At 36.8% G+C, this 14,119-nt stretch overlaps 1 protein-coding gene across 3 annotated transcripts; it reads right to left on the minus strand.

Moving 5' to 3' along the window:
• Positions 1-1,145: 1,145 nt before the first annotated feature.
• On the minus strand, positions 1,146-11,335 carry LOC132031478 (protein GET4-like). 3 transcript variants are annotated; one of them, XM_059421461.1, is made up of 12 exons: positions 11,031-11,335; positions 10,873-10,952; positions 10,224-10,302; positions 9,631-9,712; positions 6,531-6,687; positions 5,616-5,706; positions 5,193-5,276; positions 4,925-4,971; positions 2,803-2,931; positions 2,595-2,679; positions 2,342-2,419; positions 1,146-1,519 (listed from the first exon to the last, which is right to left on the minus strand). In XM_059421461.1, the coding sequence occupies exons 1-12, from the start codon at positions 11,082-11,084 to the stop codon at positions 1,502-1,504; spliced, it is 984 nt and encodes a 327-aa protein (XP_059277444.1). In that variant the 5' UTR covers positions 11,085-11,335; the 3' UTR covers positions 1,146-1,501. The 3 variants fall into 3 exon arrangements, with proteins under 3 accessions (XP_059277444.1, XP_059277442.1, XP_059277443.1); XM_059421459.1 differs by having other exon boundaries at positions 11,036-11,332; XM_059421460.1 differs by lacking the exon at positions 2,342-2,419 and having other exon boundaries at positions 11,036-11,335.
• Positions 11,336-14,119: the final 2,784 nt, after the last annotated feature.

The raw sequence follows: 14,119 nt of genomic DNA on the forward strand, positions 1-14,119 counted from the left end.
TAACAAGAAAAATATTTTCATATTCCATGAGAAGGAAAAACTTAATTAGAATGATTTGCGTGTTGTATACACGTCGCGTTTGAAGGAAGATGCATTTATCGTGTTACCGAGAAACTTGGATCATTCAAATGGCTTATGCAATTGTACAAGGATTGTACAAAGAAGTTTCATAACAATGCCATCCATGGGGAAATCATGACGGACCAATGTGCATTCAAGCATGTATCCATCTCCAAAATTCAACCTTTGCCTCTAGAAATAAAGAACAGTACCTTTTTAAATACGTCCAAAAATAAATTTTAATATGATTGTAATTTGCACTGATAACAAATAAAGCACAATGTCAAATGGTACAACATAATTTCTCACATGAAGAACCGTTTATGTTACACTTTCAAGAGAGATATATCAATATCGACAATGATAATGTTTTGATCAAGACAAAGCAATCAAACAGAAGAGAACATACACCAAAAACATCATTTATAAAGAGATATTAGGTTAGATATAACAACATAACTTTTTTGTATCTTATCTAATAAGTTATTTATATATAATTAAAATACTATACAGCTAATTTAATACATCATCTTTGCAGGTTCAGAAGATATTGAATTCATCTACGTATCAATATAACTACATTTATTTTCATTATTTGAGCAAATGTTGAATTTATGTTAACATCAATTGCTACTTAGGGGCGGACCCACTAGCAAATTTTGGGTCTCCAAAGACCCATTTTACCAATCAACTTTAACGTATACAGATAGAAAATATATGTTTAAAACAAATATAAATAGTTTAACAGCACCCATGAAGTGATAAGTCCGACAGTAATTTGGTTAGGGGGAGGTACCGAGGCTTTGCTACTAAAGGGTCAAAAGTTCAAATCTCACTAGGAACTTTATTTTTTTTTTAATCTGATTAGATTATTTTTTCTTCTCTATTATTATCAAGCACCCCCGAACTCAAAATTCTGAGTCCGCCACTGTTGCTACTCTACAATAATTTATTCTTTTTGATATAATTTTTAACTATTGACGCAATATGCACCATGCACGTACACTAAAACTTTTTAATTATTGACGCAATATGCACCATGCACGTACACTAAAACTACTGACTCCAAAATTTCTCAAGGAAATAAGCACGAAGCTGAGTTCTGATTTCAAGTTCATTTTTGTATTCTATTTTTCAGATAGTGCGCCTTAAAATATAACATTCTGAACCCCTATCTTAAACCTGTTCGACCACAACGTGCCATCAAACTCTTTCCACTCTCAAATTGTGCTTATTTTCATCACCTAAAACCAAAACACAATGATGCATGGGTAACACCGTAACAGAATATAGATTCAAAAAAGAAACGTTTGCTCCATTAATGTTTGCCAAGCCAAGCAGAAGAACATCCACAATTGAGGTTAAGTTTTCCCTTTTAAACGCAAGGCAGAATGCACAACTTAGATGGAGTTCATCACATTGAAGATATTTGTGTCAAATCCTATTCGCCTCCCATCATCTGCAACATTAAAAGTAATATTTCAGAAAGTCGGATTTATCTCCCACACACACCAACTAAAAGAGCTGCAATTCAGGCGTGGAAAAGGTTGAAAGTTCCGATATACACGAATGGTATTTCCCTACCAGACTAGTCACTCTCGTGTTTTTGTAGCAAAGCAATGCCACTGTGCTCCTTACTCCTCTAAAATATATGGACTAAAACAGGAACTGTTTGCTTTCCACCGAACTAATAGAAAATGTGCTTCACTTGGGCCAAACTATAGCCAATTCTGGTTTCCTCCAATTCCACCTATATGATGACAAAGATGACCTTAGGGGCTTCAAAATAAGCAGCCCTCAATTCTTAATTCATTCATTAAACTCATATTAATTGGTTGCTTTGTCAATGGTTTGGAGGTAAAATGGATTTTGATCACATTTACCAGTTTTGAGCAAGTGAAGTGCACTTCTCATTGATGTACAGAGGCGGAGCCACATAGAGCCGAGGGGGTTCGGGGAAAAAACACTATTTTTACAAGGTTAAAATGATTTTTTATGTATATATAGCAGATGTTGAACCCCCTTAGGCTTCTTCGTATGTTTACTTTTTTATATTTTGAACCCCCTCGGCAGAAATCCTGGCTCCGCCACTGTGATTGTATATGAAAAAACCAAACTGATTCACAATCGTAAATTATTTCAGGGAAGTTGTGTGTAACTCAAGTGTAGCCGAGGGATTTTGTTCCTCAAATAAAAGCATAAGGGGGTAAAGATAGCTGAACCTTCTCCCTTACTTTTTTCAGATGTACTACTAGGATTTCTCCTAACTGCTTAAATTTACCTTGAAGAAATCTCCAATCCCCTCAAGAGGATTTCTACGTCGAACGCCATAAAACTTCTCTGCAATTTCGTCTAGCAACTAAACCACAGACACAGTAAACATTAGGAGGAAAACCATCACTCTGATCTGAAACAGGAGAGTCTTATTCATATGCATCATAATAGCTATAAAGACAAACATGTGAAAGTCAAAAGATAAAACAAAGTATCCTAGCGTATGCATGGAGATATCTCCGTTGGAGATAGCAACTCACTTCATTAAACATAGATTCTCTATCTATACTCGACTTGTAGGTTTGTCTCAGCATGTTAAACAAAGGTAAAGCATCCCTCTGCAACCTGTATCATAAATTGAGTTTGTGAACTGTGAATGACAGCTTAACCATGTACAAAAGCAGCAAAGAAATTTTACTTATGCCACATGAAAAATTGATTATTGTTCAAAGCACGATTGGAACTTACGTCAGGAGGAGATAGTTCACAAACTGTGTAAATTCTGAGCTAGGAAAGTTAAGATTCTTCAATTCGACTTCCATTTTCACCTCATCCATGAGCTTGTTAGCATCTCTTAGGTTTCCCAAAGACAAGTACCTGCCAAAGCAAAGAGATGATAATAGAACCATAGGCTCAACAAGATAAACAAACATGGAAAAGATTAAAATTAGTCACAGGTACCTTTATTTATCCCATTTGGCAACAAATATGGCTCAGAACTAAAATCTTATAACAATGTGTTAACACCTAGGCGGATTTGAATGTCATTTCAACCCAAATGATTTTCATGGAGAATGTAAAGCTTAACGGCGGTAATAGTTCCTCTAGACGAGAGCATGCCAGTGACTGCACTATAGCATTAGGCAACCCAAAGGCTTCTCACTGCATTCTTTACGAGCATGGAGCAAACTAAAGTTGTAGCTGCCTATGAAGCAGAGACACCAAATTTAACGCTATCTGTTTGAGTCAGACATTTCTCGCACACAAACACAGCCAAGCCACGTGCAGTCACATTTGTGTAGTACAATTTTCATCAATTTTTATTTCGGACATTATTTGGACACAAAAAAGGACCAAAAAAACCTCCAAAAGAATATACATTTGGGGCTTTCGTATGGAAAATTATAGAGATAAAAACCTAAACCTTAGAAACATTGCTACTGTTTTTGTTCTTTTTTTTTTTTTTTTTTAGCTGAGTTCCTATCTAGCGGAAACATCATTATTGCTATAGCAACAATCATATGCTACGACTAAGAAGTGACGCTAACTTGTATCCCTATTGCTTTAGCAACTCAAATACAACGACTACGAAGTGATACTTGACCTTTGTTAAGAAGGAGGAGAACCTGCTTCGAAGGAGTGGAGAACCTTGTTTAAAGGAGAAATAGAACCCATGTGGAAGAAGAAAAGGAAAATCCTGGTTTGAACCTCAAAGAAGAAGCTGCAGAAGCTCTGACGGTTCAAAGGTGGTGCTGGTTCCACCCCCCACAGCTCTTTTGTCTCTCTTGTTTTCAGTTTTATTAGAAACATTGCTTTCTATTTTCCTTTTCTTCTTGTTTTTAATATTCTTTCCACTCTGTCACTGCTATTCTGTGCTGTTACATACTGCCTCTGGTATATCTGATATTACACTTAGCATTGTTCAACTCTGTCATGCTATTCTGTGCTGTTACATACTGCTTCTGCTATATCTGATACACTTAGCATTGTTCAACTCTGTCACTGCTATTCTGTGCTGTTACATACTGCTTCTGCTATATCTGATATACCAAAGACATTTGGAGAAAAGGGACCTGTTGTAACATTTCTTTGAGAATGCAGGTCTTTGTTCAATTCTCTTTTCCAGTCATGTTGCCGTTACATTGACTTTTGAACCAGTATTCTGATAAAAATTAGAAAATCAAGCCAGATAACAGAGTACATGCAATCGGCTGTTCATGGAAAGTCGAGAGAAGAGGGGGAGAGACAGAAGCAGTAGAGATATCCAGTATCGGTGTAGAGTAGTCTAAATGCGTATTATGTAGGAAGTCATGTCTTTTAGCATATTAGCTTCAACAATCAGCCTGTCACAGATTGTTGTAAATTCCCAGATATTTTATGGAGAATACAGACTTGGAAGACAAAACAATTGTTTGTTGAAGTTTAATGTTCAGAATATCAACCAACAGAAGTTGGGTAACTATAGCCTGTTTGACCAACCTTCTAAAATCAACTTATTTTGAAAAGTGCTTTTCAAAAAAGTACTTGTGGTGAGAAGCAGTTTGTGTTTGGCTAATCAATTTGAAAAACACTTTTGAGCTGCAATTAGTGTTTGACCAAGCTTTAAAAAGTGCTACTAAGTGTATTTTCTCAAAAGTGCTTATTAGAAAAGTGCTTTTTGGGAGAAGCTACTTCTTTTAGCTTCTCAAAAACTACTTCTTCTTCTACTCAAAAACACTTTTTCTTTTCCTAAAAGTTTGGCCAAACACCTCAATTTTGGAAAAGAAAAACCACTTAAAGCACTTTTGGCTTTGGAAGAAGCTTGGCCAAACATGCTATTAGTTAGGACCACCAAATGCAAGGAACTAAACTATATTGCAACTATACTCACATCAGAATAGACCGCACGATAGCCAAATCATCTTCTCCTGGATAGCACTGCAAGTCAAATGTTATGAATTTAAATCGTACATGTGTTTAATAGGTCATTGTTAAGAAAAACAACAAAAACTGTTTTGTCAAGCAAATTCCTGGTCATCAAGAAGATCTTCCTTGTAGTCAATATTGAAAATGTTAATTCAGTTTTTTGAGCTTTTGAATGTGTCCAGTGATATCCAGATATCAGAAAAATGATAATAGTAAGGGCAGCCAAAGCTTACCTTGCCCATGAAATTTACAAGAGCTGAAGCAAATTTCTTTGGATTCATTCCTCTCACAAAGTGAAACGATACTTTACCAATGTCCTGCAAAGCACGGATGCAATGGTTAACTGCAATTCACGCCTAATAAATTAACTATCAGGAAAATCCCCATCAAATTCAGGTTCATTAACAATGGAAAACCCATGTTTCTTCAGTGTGAAAAAAAGAAAGCAAAGAATAGACTTCCTTAAGTTACCAAAGGATCTGCCACAAGGCTGTAAAACAAGATAATCATTTTTACTAGCAGCTACTAGTTTTAAAAGTCATCGTAGGCCCTAATTTGACCCTTTAAAAAACAATAAAGTAATAACCATGGAACTGAATCAGCACTTTTTCTTTCTTGTACCAAAGAACTAAAGAGTATCAGCTTCTATAATGTACCACTTCAGGGGACTCTGAATACATATAATCTGCCAGCATGTCATGCAGCTCCGGAGATCCATACCTATGCGCACCAAATTCTGCTGACCACCTACAAACAAAGCATAGTTAGTTTTTTCCCCTCCCTGGATGGCAAAAGGAATAAGTACTTTCAACAAGATAAAAAGGCTTGCAGAAGGACAAGCACATATATCAAGGATGTTATCCTACTCTATCGAAGGGCTAAACACAAAAATAAGACCCTAGTAAACAATCTCATCCAAAGGACACAATACAATCATGAGTCACGACGAATTTGGATATCCTTATGAAAATGATATATTCTGGAGGAGAAGAACCATGACTAGTGAGTCAGAGGGAATATCCCACAAGCACAAGGACAAAAGCTGTTGCATCAAGGGTCTAAAAGAAAATTATGCAACCAGCTCCAAGAAAACCTCTCCAAGAAAACCTAATTAAGGACAGTGATACTTTCCAGGAGGTTTATAGTATTATGTTCAGTTCCTATTCTTCTTTTATTAATTTTATTCACTTAATGATATATATTAACTTCAGTCCATAACTCCGCCTGTGTGAGCTCGCTCACATTGCCGGTCCCAAGCCCGGATAAAGGAGGAGGGTTGCCGAGGGTCAATCGGAAACAGCCTCCCTACCCAGGTAGGGGTAAGGCTGCGTACATCTTACCCTCCCCAGACCCCACTATTGTGGGATTACACTGGGTTTGATATGATGATGATTAACTTCAGTCCATCTCCTCTGGATTTAAAGGTATATGTGTATCAGTATATCATTTTACATAGTGAAATACAGCTACTATATAACTCCTTTAGCAACTGAAACAGCCATGTTTTCAAAGAAGACGATAAACGGATAAATATCTGTAGATTAGCTACAACGAAAGAAAGAGTATCTAACTTGATGGCGGCTTTCAGAAAGGACGCACAGCCTTCTACTCGTGTTTTGGCTGCCGCAATTGCTTCAGAGAGCTTTTGCAAGTCATCGTCATCTGCAAGCTCCAAATGTTGTGGCATAGAAAGCCGAGGAAACTTCTTGAAGATTTTCCTGACACGATCTAGGGAAATGCATTATAAACCAAGTCAACAATTAAGATCCCTTATTAATTAGCAACAACAACAACGACTACGCCTTAGTCCCAAACGAGTTCGGAGGCAGCTATATAAATCCTCAATTAGGAAAAAAAAAAAAAAAAAAAAAAAAAGAAGGAAAACAAAAACATGAAAAAAAAAAAAAAACAATAACAAAAACAGAGAAGCACCAGCTTAAATTAGCTTTCATATAGCAACACGGTCAAGTTGTGATGAAATCGGCTACTTTAGTAGTAGAGGAGCTAGTATCTCTTCCTTTATTCTAGGAAACAGTACTTCTCTTTCATTTCTACAATCGAAAAGTCTTATCATGTTTTATCAACAGAATTTATTTAACTAGTTTTATTCTTGATCTCTAGTTCTATAAATTATACTTCTGAAATCTTCAATTTTTAGTTTATTGTGCATCACTTACTTGGAACTTTAGGAAAGATGAATTTTCTACTTGGAGAATTCTTTTTTTTTTTTATTCAAAATAAAGTAAAGCTTTGAAGCATCCAGAGGATTAATATTTGTAAAATGAGTTGACTCTTGAGTAAAAGTTAGATCAAATCCAAAACTTGTGTTACATTGTTTACATCCAAAAACATTGCCCAACTACGTAAATTCAACAAAATTCTTGCTTTTGAAGCCGGAACAGAGGACGCCTCTCCCTGAAAGTACCTCTTGTTTCTTTCCCTCCATAGAGTCCAAAAATTGCAGCCAGGAATGGACAGCCACAGCTTACTTTTATCTGTCTGCACCTTCCACCCATAGATAGCCAAATAGATTTAAGAATAAGTTCCAAAGTTTCTTAGCAACACTGTAAAGTCGAAATAGGTGTCCAACAGTTTTGCATTCAGCCATACATAAGTACTGATAAGAAATGTACGTTGGACCTAACTCAACCCCGAAAGCTAGCTCATGAATTAAGGATTGCCCAAAACAATATAAGGGGACAATAATAAATTTCCTCCACCAATGTGAAACACCCACACACCCAGGACTGGACATCTACGGCGTGGACAACATAACACGAGGCAGTAAACCAAGAATAGGAATAGGTCTGGATTTGATAACATAATAAAAAGGATCTTGGGAGACTCTCAATTATGATTTAATTGAAAATGGATAACTGTAAGACACTCAATTATCCACAACTGTGGGAGACAGCCATATTCTTCCATCCAATTAAGTGATATTTGTTTTTTCCTCCTGAGCTTCCAATAGAGAATCCCTCGTAACCTTCTCTTACCTAAAAGCAATTGAAACAAACATGTAATATGTAGCGGTGGTGGATAAGGTAGAGTTAGTAAGGATAAGTATGCCTCCTTTTGATAAGTCCTCCACTTTCAACCATCCAACTTATTCTCAGATCCTTATATTACAAATTTCCACAGTTCTACATCTTTAATCTTATACTTGGAGGGAGCCCAGATGATTTTGTAGGTGAAGGAGCCATTTTCCAATCATACATCCGAACCAGGTACTGGACATTTTACACCACTTCGGCTGGAATCAGTTACTAACGTCCTCATATTAATTCGGTGTCTACATACTGCTTCACACCACACTAGAGTCCTCCAAAAGAGATACCGGGTCTCTCTCTTGCGACCAGAAAAAAATAGTGTATTATCCACAAACAGAAGGTGTTAATGGATATGTTTTCTCCCATCCAACCACTCACCTTGAACCATTAAAATATCTCCGTGTAGTCGCTTGTTCTAGTAGCCTACTAAAAGCTTCCATTACAAAAGGAAATAGCAGGGAAAAAGGGGATCCCTTGTCTTAAGCCTCTACTATGATTAATAAAGCATAAATAATGCCTTTGATCATGAGGAGAATCTCACAGTGGATACACCATATAGGATCCATTGTCTCCATTTCACCCCCAAACCCATTCTTGCCAACAGATATATTAGGTAATTCCAGTTACCATGATCATAGGCCTTCTCTATGTCTAACTAGCATGAAATTCCGAAACTTCACTAGTCAATCTCAAAGCCAATGTTTCATTGGCAATGAGAGTTAAATCTAGAATTTGTCTATCTCCATCAGAAGTGCTCTGTGAGGCGTATATTATAGGGGAAACTCTACATGCTAGATGCATATAAAATTATAGAATTTACAGAGAAGTATGATCCTCTATAAAGAGATGATCCCCTATAAAAAGCATATTGTCTCAGTACTAACTAATCTATCAAATTCACTCCAAAATACAGAGGAAAAAAGACAGAAGTTCTGCTAATTTGTCTAAGGAAGTCCACCCCCCCCCCTTCAATGTTCTTTTATTCCTTCCATATCATATTGTCCAATAAATTCTAAATGAGAAACTCCATGCACTCTTCTTTGACTCTTTCTCTTCCTTATGAATTTACACCTAGCAGCAGATCAGAAAATGTTCCTGGCATCACCAATTCGACTCCGAAGATATTCTACACCATGCACCATAAAGTCTATATGCTATCGAGCAAAGCAACAGATTGTTTATGCAGTTAAAGTATATGAAGTTATTTGTTAGAATGTTCTAAATTCACTGTATGGTTTTAGGTTGCAACTTGCAACTACTACTACTACCCCTATGCCTCAATCTCAAGCTGGTGGGGGTCAGCTATATGGATCCTCGCTATCATTTTGCTCAATTTGAACCCATTTCATTCCAATATTCAATACCTTAGGTTCTCCAATATTGGAAATTCTCTACATTTTTCTGCTGCATAACAAAAACTTCTAGCAGTTATATATTTAATATGACGACACCTTAATCACAACTAGTTGGTATCGCATGTATGCATCCATTATCTTTCATTGTGTTCTATTTTTCTCCCATTGCATAATGACAAAATTAGGAAAAATTATTGAAAGATACAAACATAAACACGTTATACAGGAAAATTCACCAGATTAGGAAATATATAGAAAAGACTAACCAAGATTGTCTTCGTCATATGGAACTTTTGCTTTTGCAAGTGTTTCAGCAAACAGTAAAGAAAGCTCTGCCCCACAGGTAATCTGGAAAATTCCAAGAAGAGTCTAGATCAACAATACAGGTTGAATATATTATAATTAAGGGTGTGTTCGGTATGGAGGAATTTTTCAGAAAATGATTTCCAATTTACCCATGTTCGGTTGGTCAAAATTTTTAAAAACATTTTCTCTAGGAAAACAAGTTCCTTAAAAATGAGGAAAATGACTTCCCTAGTGGAAGCAGGGAAACCAAGTTTCACAAGTAACATTCCACATTGATTGTGTCCTCCCCACCATCCAACACACCTCATCTTCACCCCATCTGCACCACCCCTACCCTCCACTCCCACCTCCCATATTTTGTCTAGATTATATACAAATACTTTTAGGACAAAATTTTTTGCTTACCTATCAAACACAAGAAATTACTTATTTTCCGGAAAACATTTTCCTTCGTACCGAAGACACCCTAAAAGAAGAATCCTGCTTAGGTAAGTGGTTGTAGTCAAAATTAATGGTACAAGTAGAAGAGAAGACAAACATAACATAGCATAACCTGGCCCTTGTCTAATTGCAAACAAGCACCGGACTGAAGAACATTCAAAGCGTCAGAGTATCTCTCGGCAGACGCATATCTGCAAATAAATGAGCGTTTGACCATAAGAAATGTGAAATTTGAAAAAAAAAAATTGAAAAATGGTACTCCCTCCGTCCCAAAATAAGAATCGTTTTAGCTTTTTTCACTCTGAAAAATAATATACAAGGTGCCATTTACTAAGTTGCCCCTATTTATTAGATGTTTATTGGGAAATGGGCACTATAAAGATGAAGTAATTCTTTAATATAAGGTATAATTGGATACAATTACTAATTATTGTCTTGAATTCCTAAAGGCACAATTATTTTGGGACAAATATTTGTTGCTAAAACGACACTTATTTTGGGACGGAGGGAGTATTTGGAAATTGGAGTTGTGTTTGGACATTAATACAACTTGAGAAAATATTGAATTTTTGTGAGTGATTTGGAGTGAAAACGAGTATTAGGAGTTTTTAGAATTCCGGGATATGGAATTTAACTTGAATTCCAAAAAATTGTAACAATTCTATGTCCAAATATGATTCAGGAAAAAAGTGAAAACTATAGCGCGGAGGATATTAAAACGAGAAAAGCACAAAATGGATTCAATCATACACAGATCGTACCTGGCACTAGTGGACTTATACATCTGTTGAGCTCCATAGTAATTTCCCTCTTTGATAACCTTCTCCAACTTATCGATATTCTGCAATTACCAGTTTATATGAAGAAAATCAGAGATATAAACTTCAAATTAATGAACAATTCTCAAGTGAAATTGTACAATACCTCCTGAGATGGGGGGCAGTATCACTCGCCTGACTCTCTCCCTGAACATGCTTTCATTTGCTTGATAACATCAAATTGTTTAAGTGTTTTTTTTTTTTTTTTTTTTTTTGACATTGTTAAAAGTGTTTGATTATGTCGCCACGTACACGTATTTGTCATTCCCATACAAAAAGGAGCAAAAATGGGAACTTCCTAATGTCCAGGTTCTTACCGCTATTGAATGGAAGCATTCATGTGTTTAATTCCCATTTCCTCGCTAGGTTGCATATACATTGAACACGATAGCATAGAGAACTTATTTTTCCTTATTTTATTTTTTTCTAAACCTCGTCTCACTTGTTAATACTTTTAAACGCTTATATGTAACGTCGTGAAAAGCACATTAAAACACAGCTCAACTATTACTTGTTCTCTTTTTCTACCAAATGGGATTTAGGGTTTTTAGTTAGGAAAAGCAAACATAGATGTTGATAGTTCAAGTAGAAAAAAGAACAGCTGATAATTGAGGTGTAAAACTCGTAAAAAAGCATAGTTCAGATGTGTTTTTGACCATTATCGCTTTTTTCTTTTCTCTCTTGATTTCCGCTAATGATTTTTAAAATGAGATAATTACTCCTAGATACCGGTCGGGCATCTAGATTTCTAATATTAACCCATTTCCCCATTATTTGCCCGTTTAGCCCATGCTTCTCTCACAACGGCGCCGACCTTGCCTTCCGACCTTCGACGGTAAGGTTTCTCTCTCTCTCTCTCTCTCTCTCTCTCTCTCTCTCTCTCTCTCTTTCTAGTTTTCTAATATTAACCCAATTCCCCATTACTTACCCGTTTAGCCCATGCTTCTCTCACAACGGCGCCGACCTTGCCTTCCAACCTTCGACGGTAAGGCTCCTCTCTCTTTCTTTCTCTCTCTCCCATTCTCTCTTTCTGCCCCTTTCTTCTTCTCCTAGAGATTTCGAGCTACTGGTCGAAGTCCAGTGACGAAGACCGTCCCTCTGCTTCTTTCTGTGTGTGAGCACGCGCTCTCCACGTCTGCGAATAACAACGAGTCCCAAGAGATTTGAAACATCACAAGAAACTTAAAAGGCAACAATGGAGTTCTTCAAATTTTAACCAAGTTTTGAGTCCCAAGGGAATACTTTGTTTATACATGGTTATACAATATTTATACATTATTATACAAAGCATATACATTATTTATACATCATATAGAGTGTATAAGAATGTATATGTACTATATATGTAATGTGTAATATTGTAAAAGGATGCATATGTAAAGTTACAAAAGAAATTGAGCAACTCATATATAGCTATACAGAATAGATAAATTACCTATACACTAATGATACAGTGGGCTACATCGACTGCAAACTAGATGTGTGGACTGCATATATGAGTTATTTCCCCTTTTAAAATTTCATTTCGGTTACTCAACGATTTTTTTGGGTATTCCTTCCGGATTATAACGTGTTAGATATTTACAGAATAAGTATATTTATGAACATTAATACATAAAAAGTAAGCAATTAAAATAATTAATTTGACCGCGTGAATAGATTATAAAGATGGTTTTTATTTAACATACTAGCAAAGTTGTCACGACCCAACCCGCCATGACCGGCACCCATCTAAATCCTAACGGGCAAACCAACATACATACCACCTAATCCATTCAATACAGTTTTTAGATAAATCAGGCTAAACAATTATTACTTATTTAACAACAAAAGAACAAGTAAATCATGCCATAAATACTGTAGTAAGTGCAGAAGTCCTAGCTATTACAATCCCCAAAATTCGAAAGTCATCGTACAGGACTCTAAGCCAAAAACATGTCTAAAAACTGAAATTTGCCTACTAAATATCCATAATGTCCAGAATAAGAAAAGACATCATAAGCGTAAGATCTTCGGGCGGCACGGTACGAGTATGGCTTCACCCCAAAATCTGGCCGCAAGAATTATCCTCCAAGCTGACGCGAGACGAGTCAAGCACCACCCCCGTAAATCGTGACTAGTGCCCGATTCGGGCACTCATACCCATCTATCATTAATACCCAAGTCATGGCAAGCAAAACAAATAAACGTATACATACGTATGGTACGACACCGCGTACACATATACATACATATATCATATACACGTCCGGGGAATATCCAAACGCAAACATAACCGAATGGGGCATACCCACAACCCACGTTTATGTCTACGTGCCTCTAACAAGAATAAATGCAATCATATGACGACGTGGCCTCGCCGCATTCTCGAACAAATATACACAAATGTAACAAAAGATCGTATTTAAAACAAAACCGGTTCCGACGCTGAGGAGCTCTTCAAGATAGCCAACAGGACCCTAAGCCCTCGCGTGGCTCACTCAAACGTGTATCCGCACTGCGCGTACTTAAGACGAAACGCAATAGTACCGAAGAGCGGGTCGCACGAAATATGCACCGAGTATGTAAAGTAGTAAACACAATAATCGAATCACACTTCGAAATAAGAGTTATATAGGTTAGTAGTACAAGAATCCCATCTCGTAAAACTTACTGAACGTAAATCATGCTTTTCAAAATCATTAACGGGCCGAATATCATAACTAAAGAAATCATCATGAACATATGCATACATAACATGCCCCGCCCTCTAACGAGGGACGCGGTAAGTAAAAATCATCAGCGTGTATACATGTAACGCGCCCCGCCCCCCAAAGGAGGGGACGCGTGAAAGCGAATCATCATATGCCATCCCGGCCACCTCCCGTCATCACATCATCATCACGTGTATATATATATATATATATATATAACATGCCCCGCCCTCTAGCGAGGGACGCGGTGAACAATGCAAGGGAATCGCACGAACACACCCGGCCCGGACGCAATGGAAAAATGGCAAAATAAACCGCACGAGCGTAGTAGTGAGAAACCATACGCAATGTAAAACATATAATGTTTGCCAAGACTCGAAAGACCAATCCTTTATTTTATAGATCATTTAAAGGAAATCGACAATAGCCATAAATCATACCTTTCGGAGTTGCGACGAACTACGTCTAAAGTGACAAAACCTTTGGGATCGTTTGTA

The sequence above is a fragment of the Lycium ferocissimum genome, chromosome 9 (assembly GCF_029784015.1).
Source record: "Lycium ferocissimum isolate CSIRO_LF1 chromosome 9, AGI_CSIRO_Lferr_CH_V1, whole genome shotgun sequence".
Lineage (NCBI taxonomy): Eukaryota > Viridiplantae > Streptophyta > Magnoliopsida > Solanales > Solanaceae > Lycium > Lycium ferocissimum.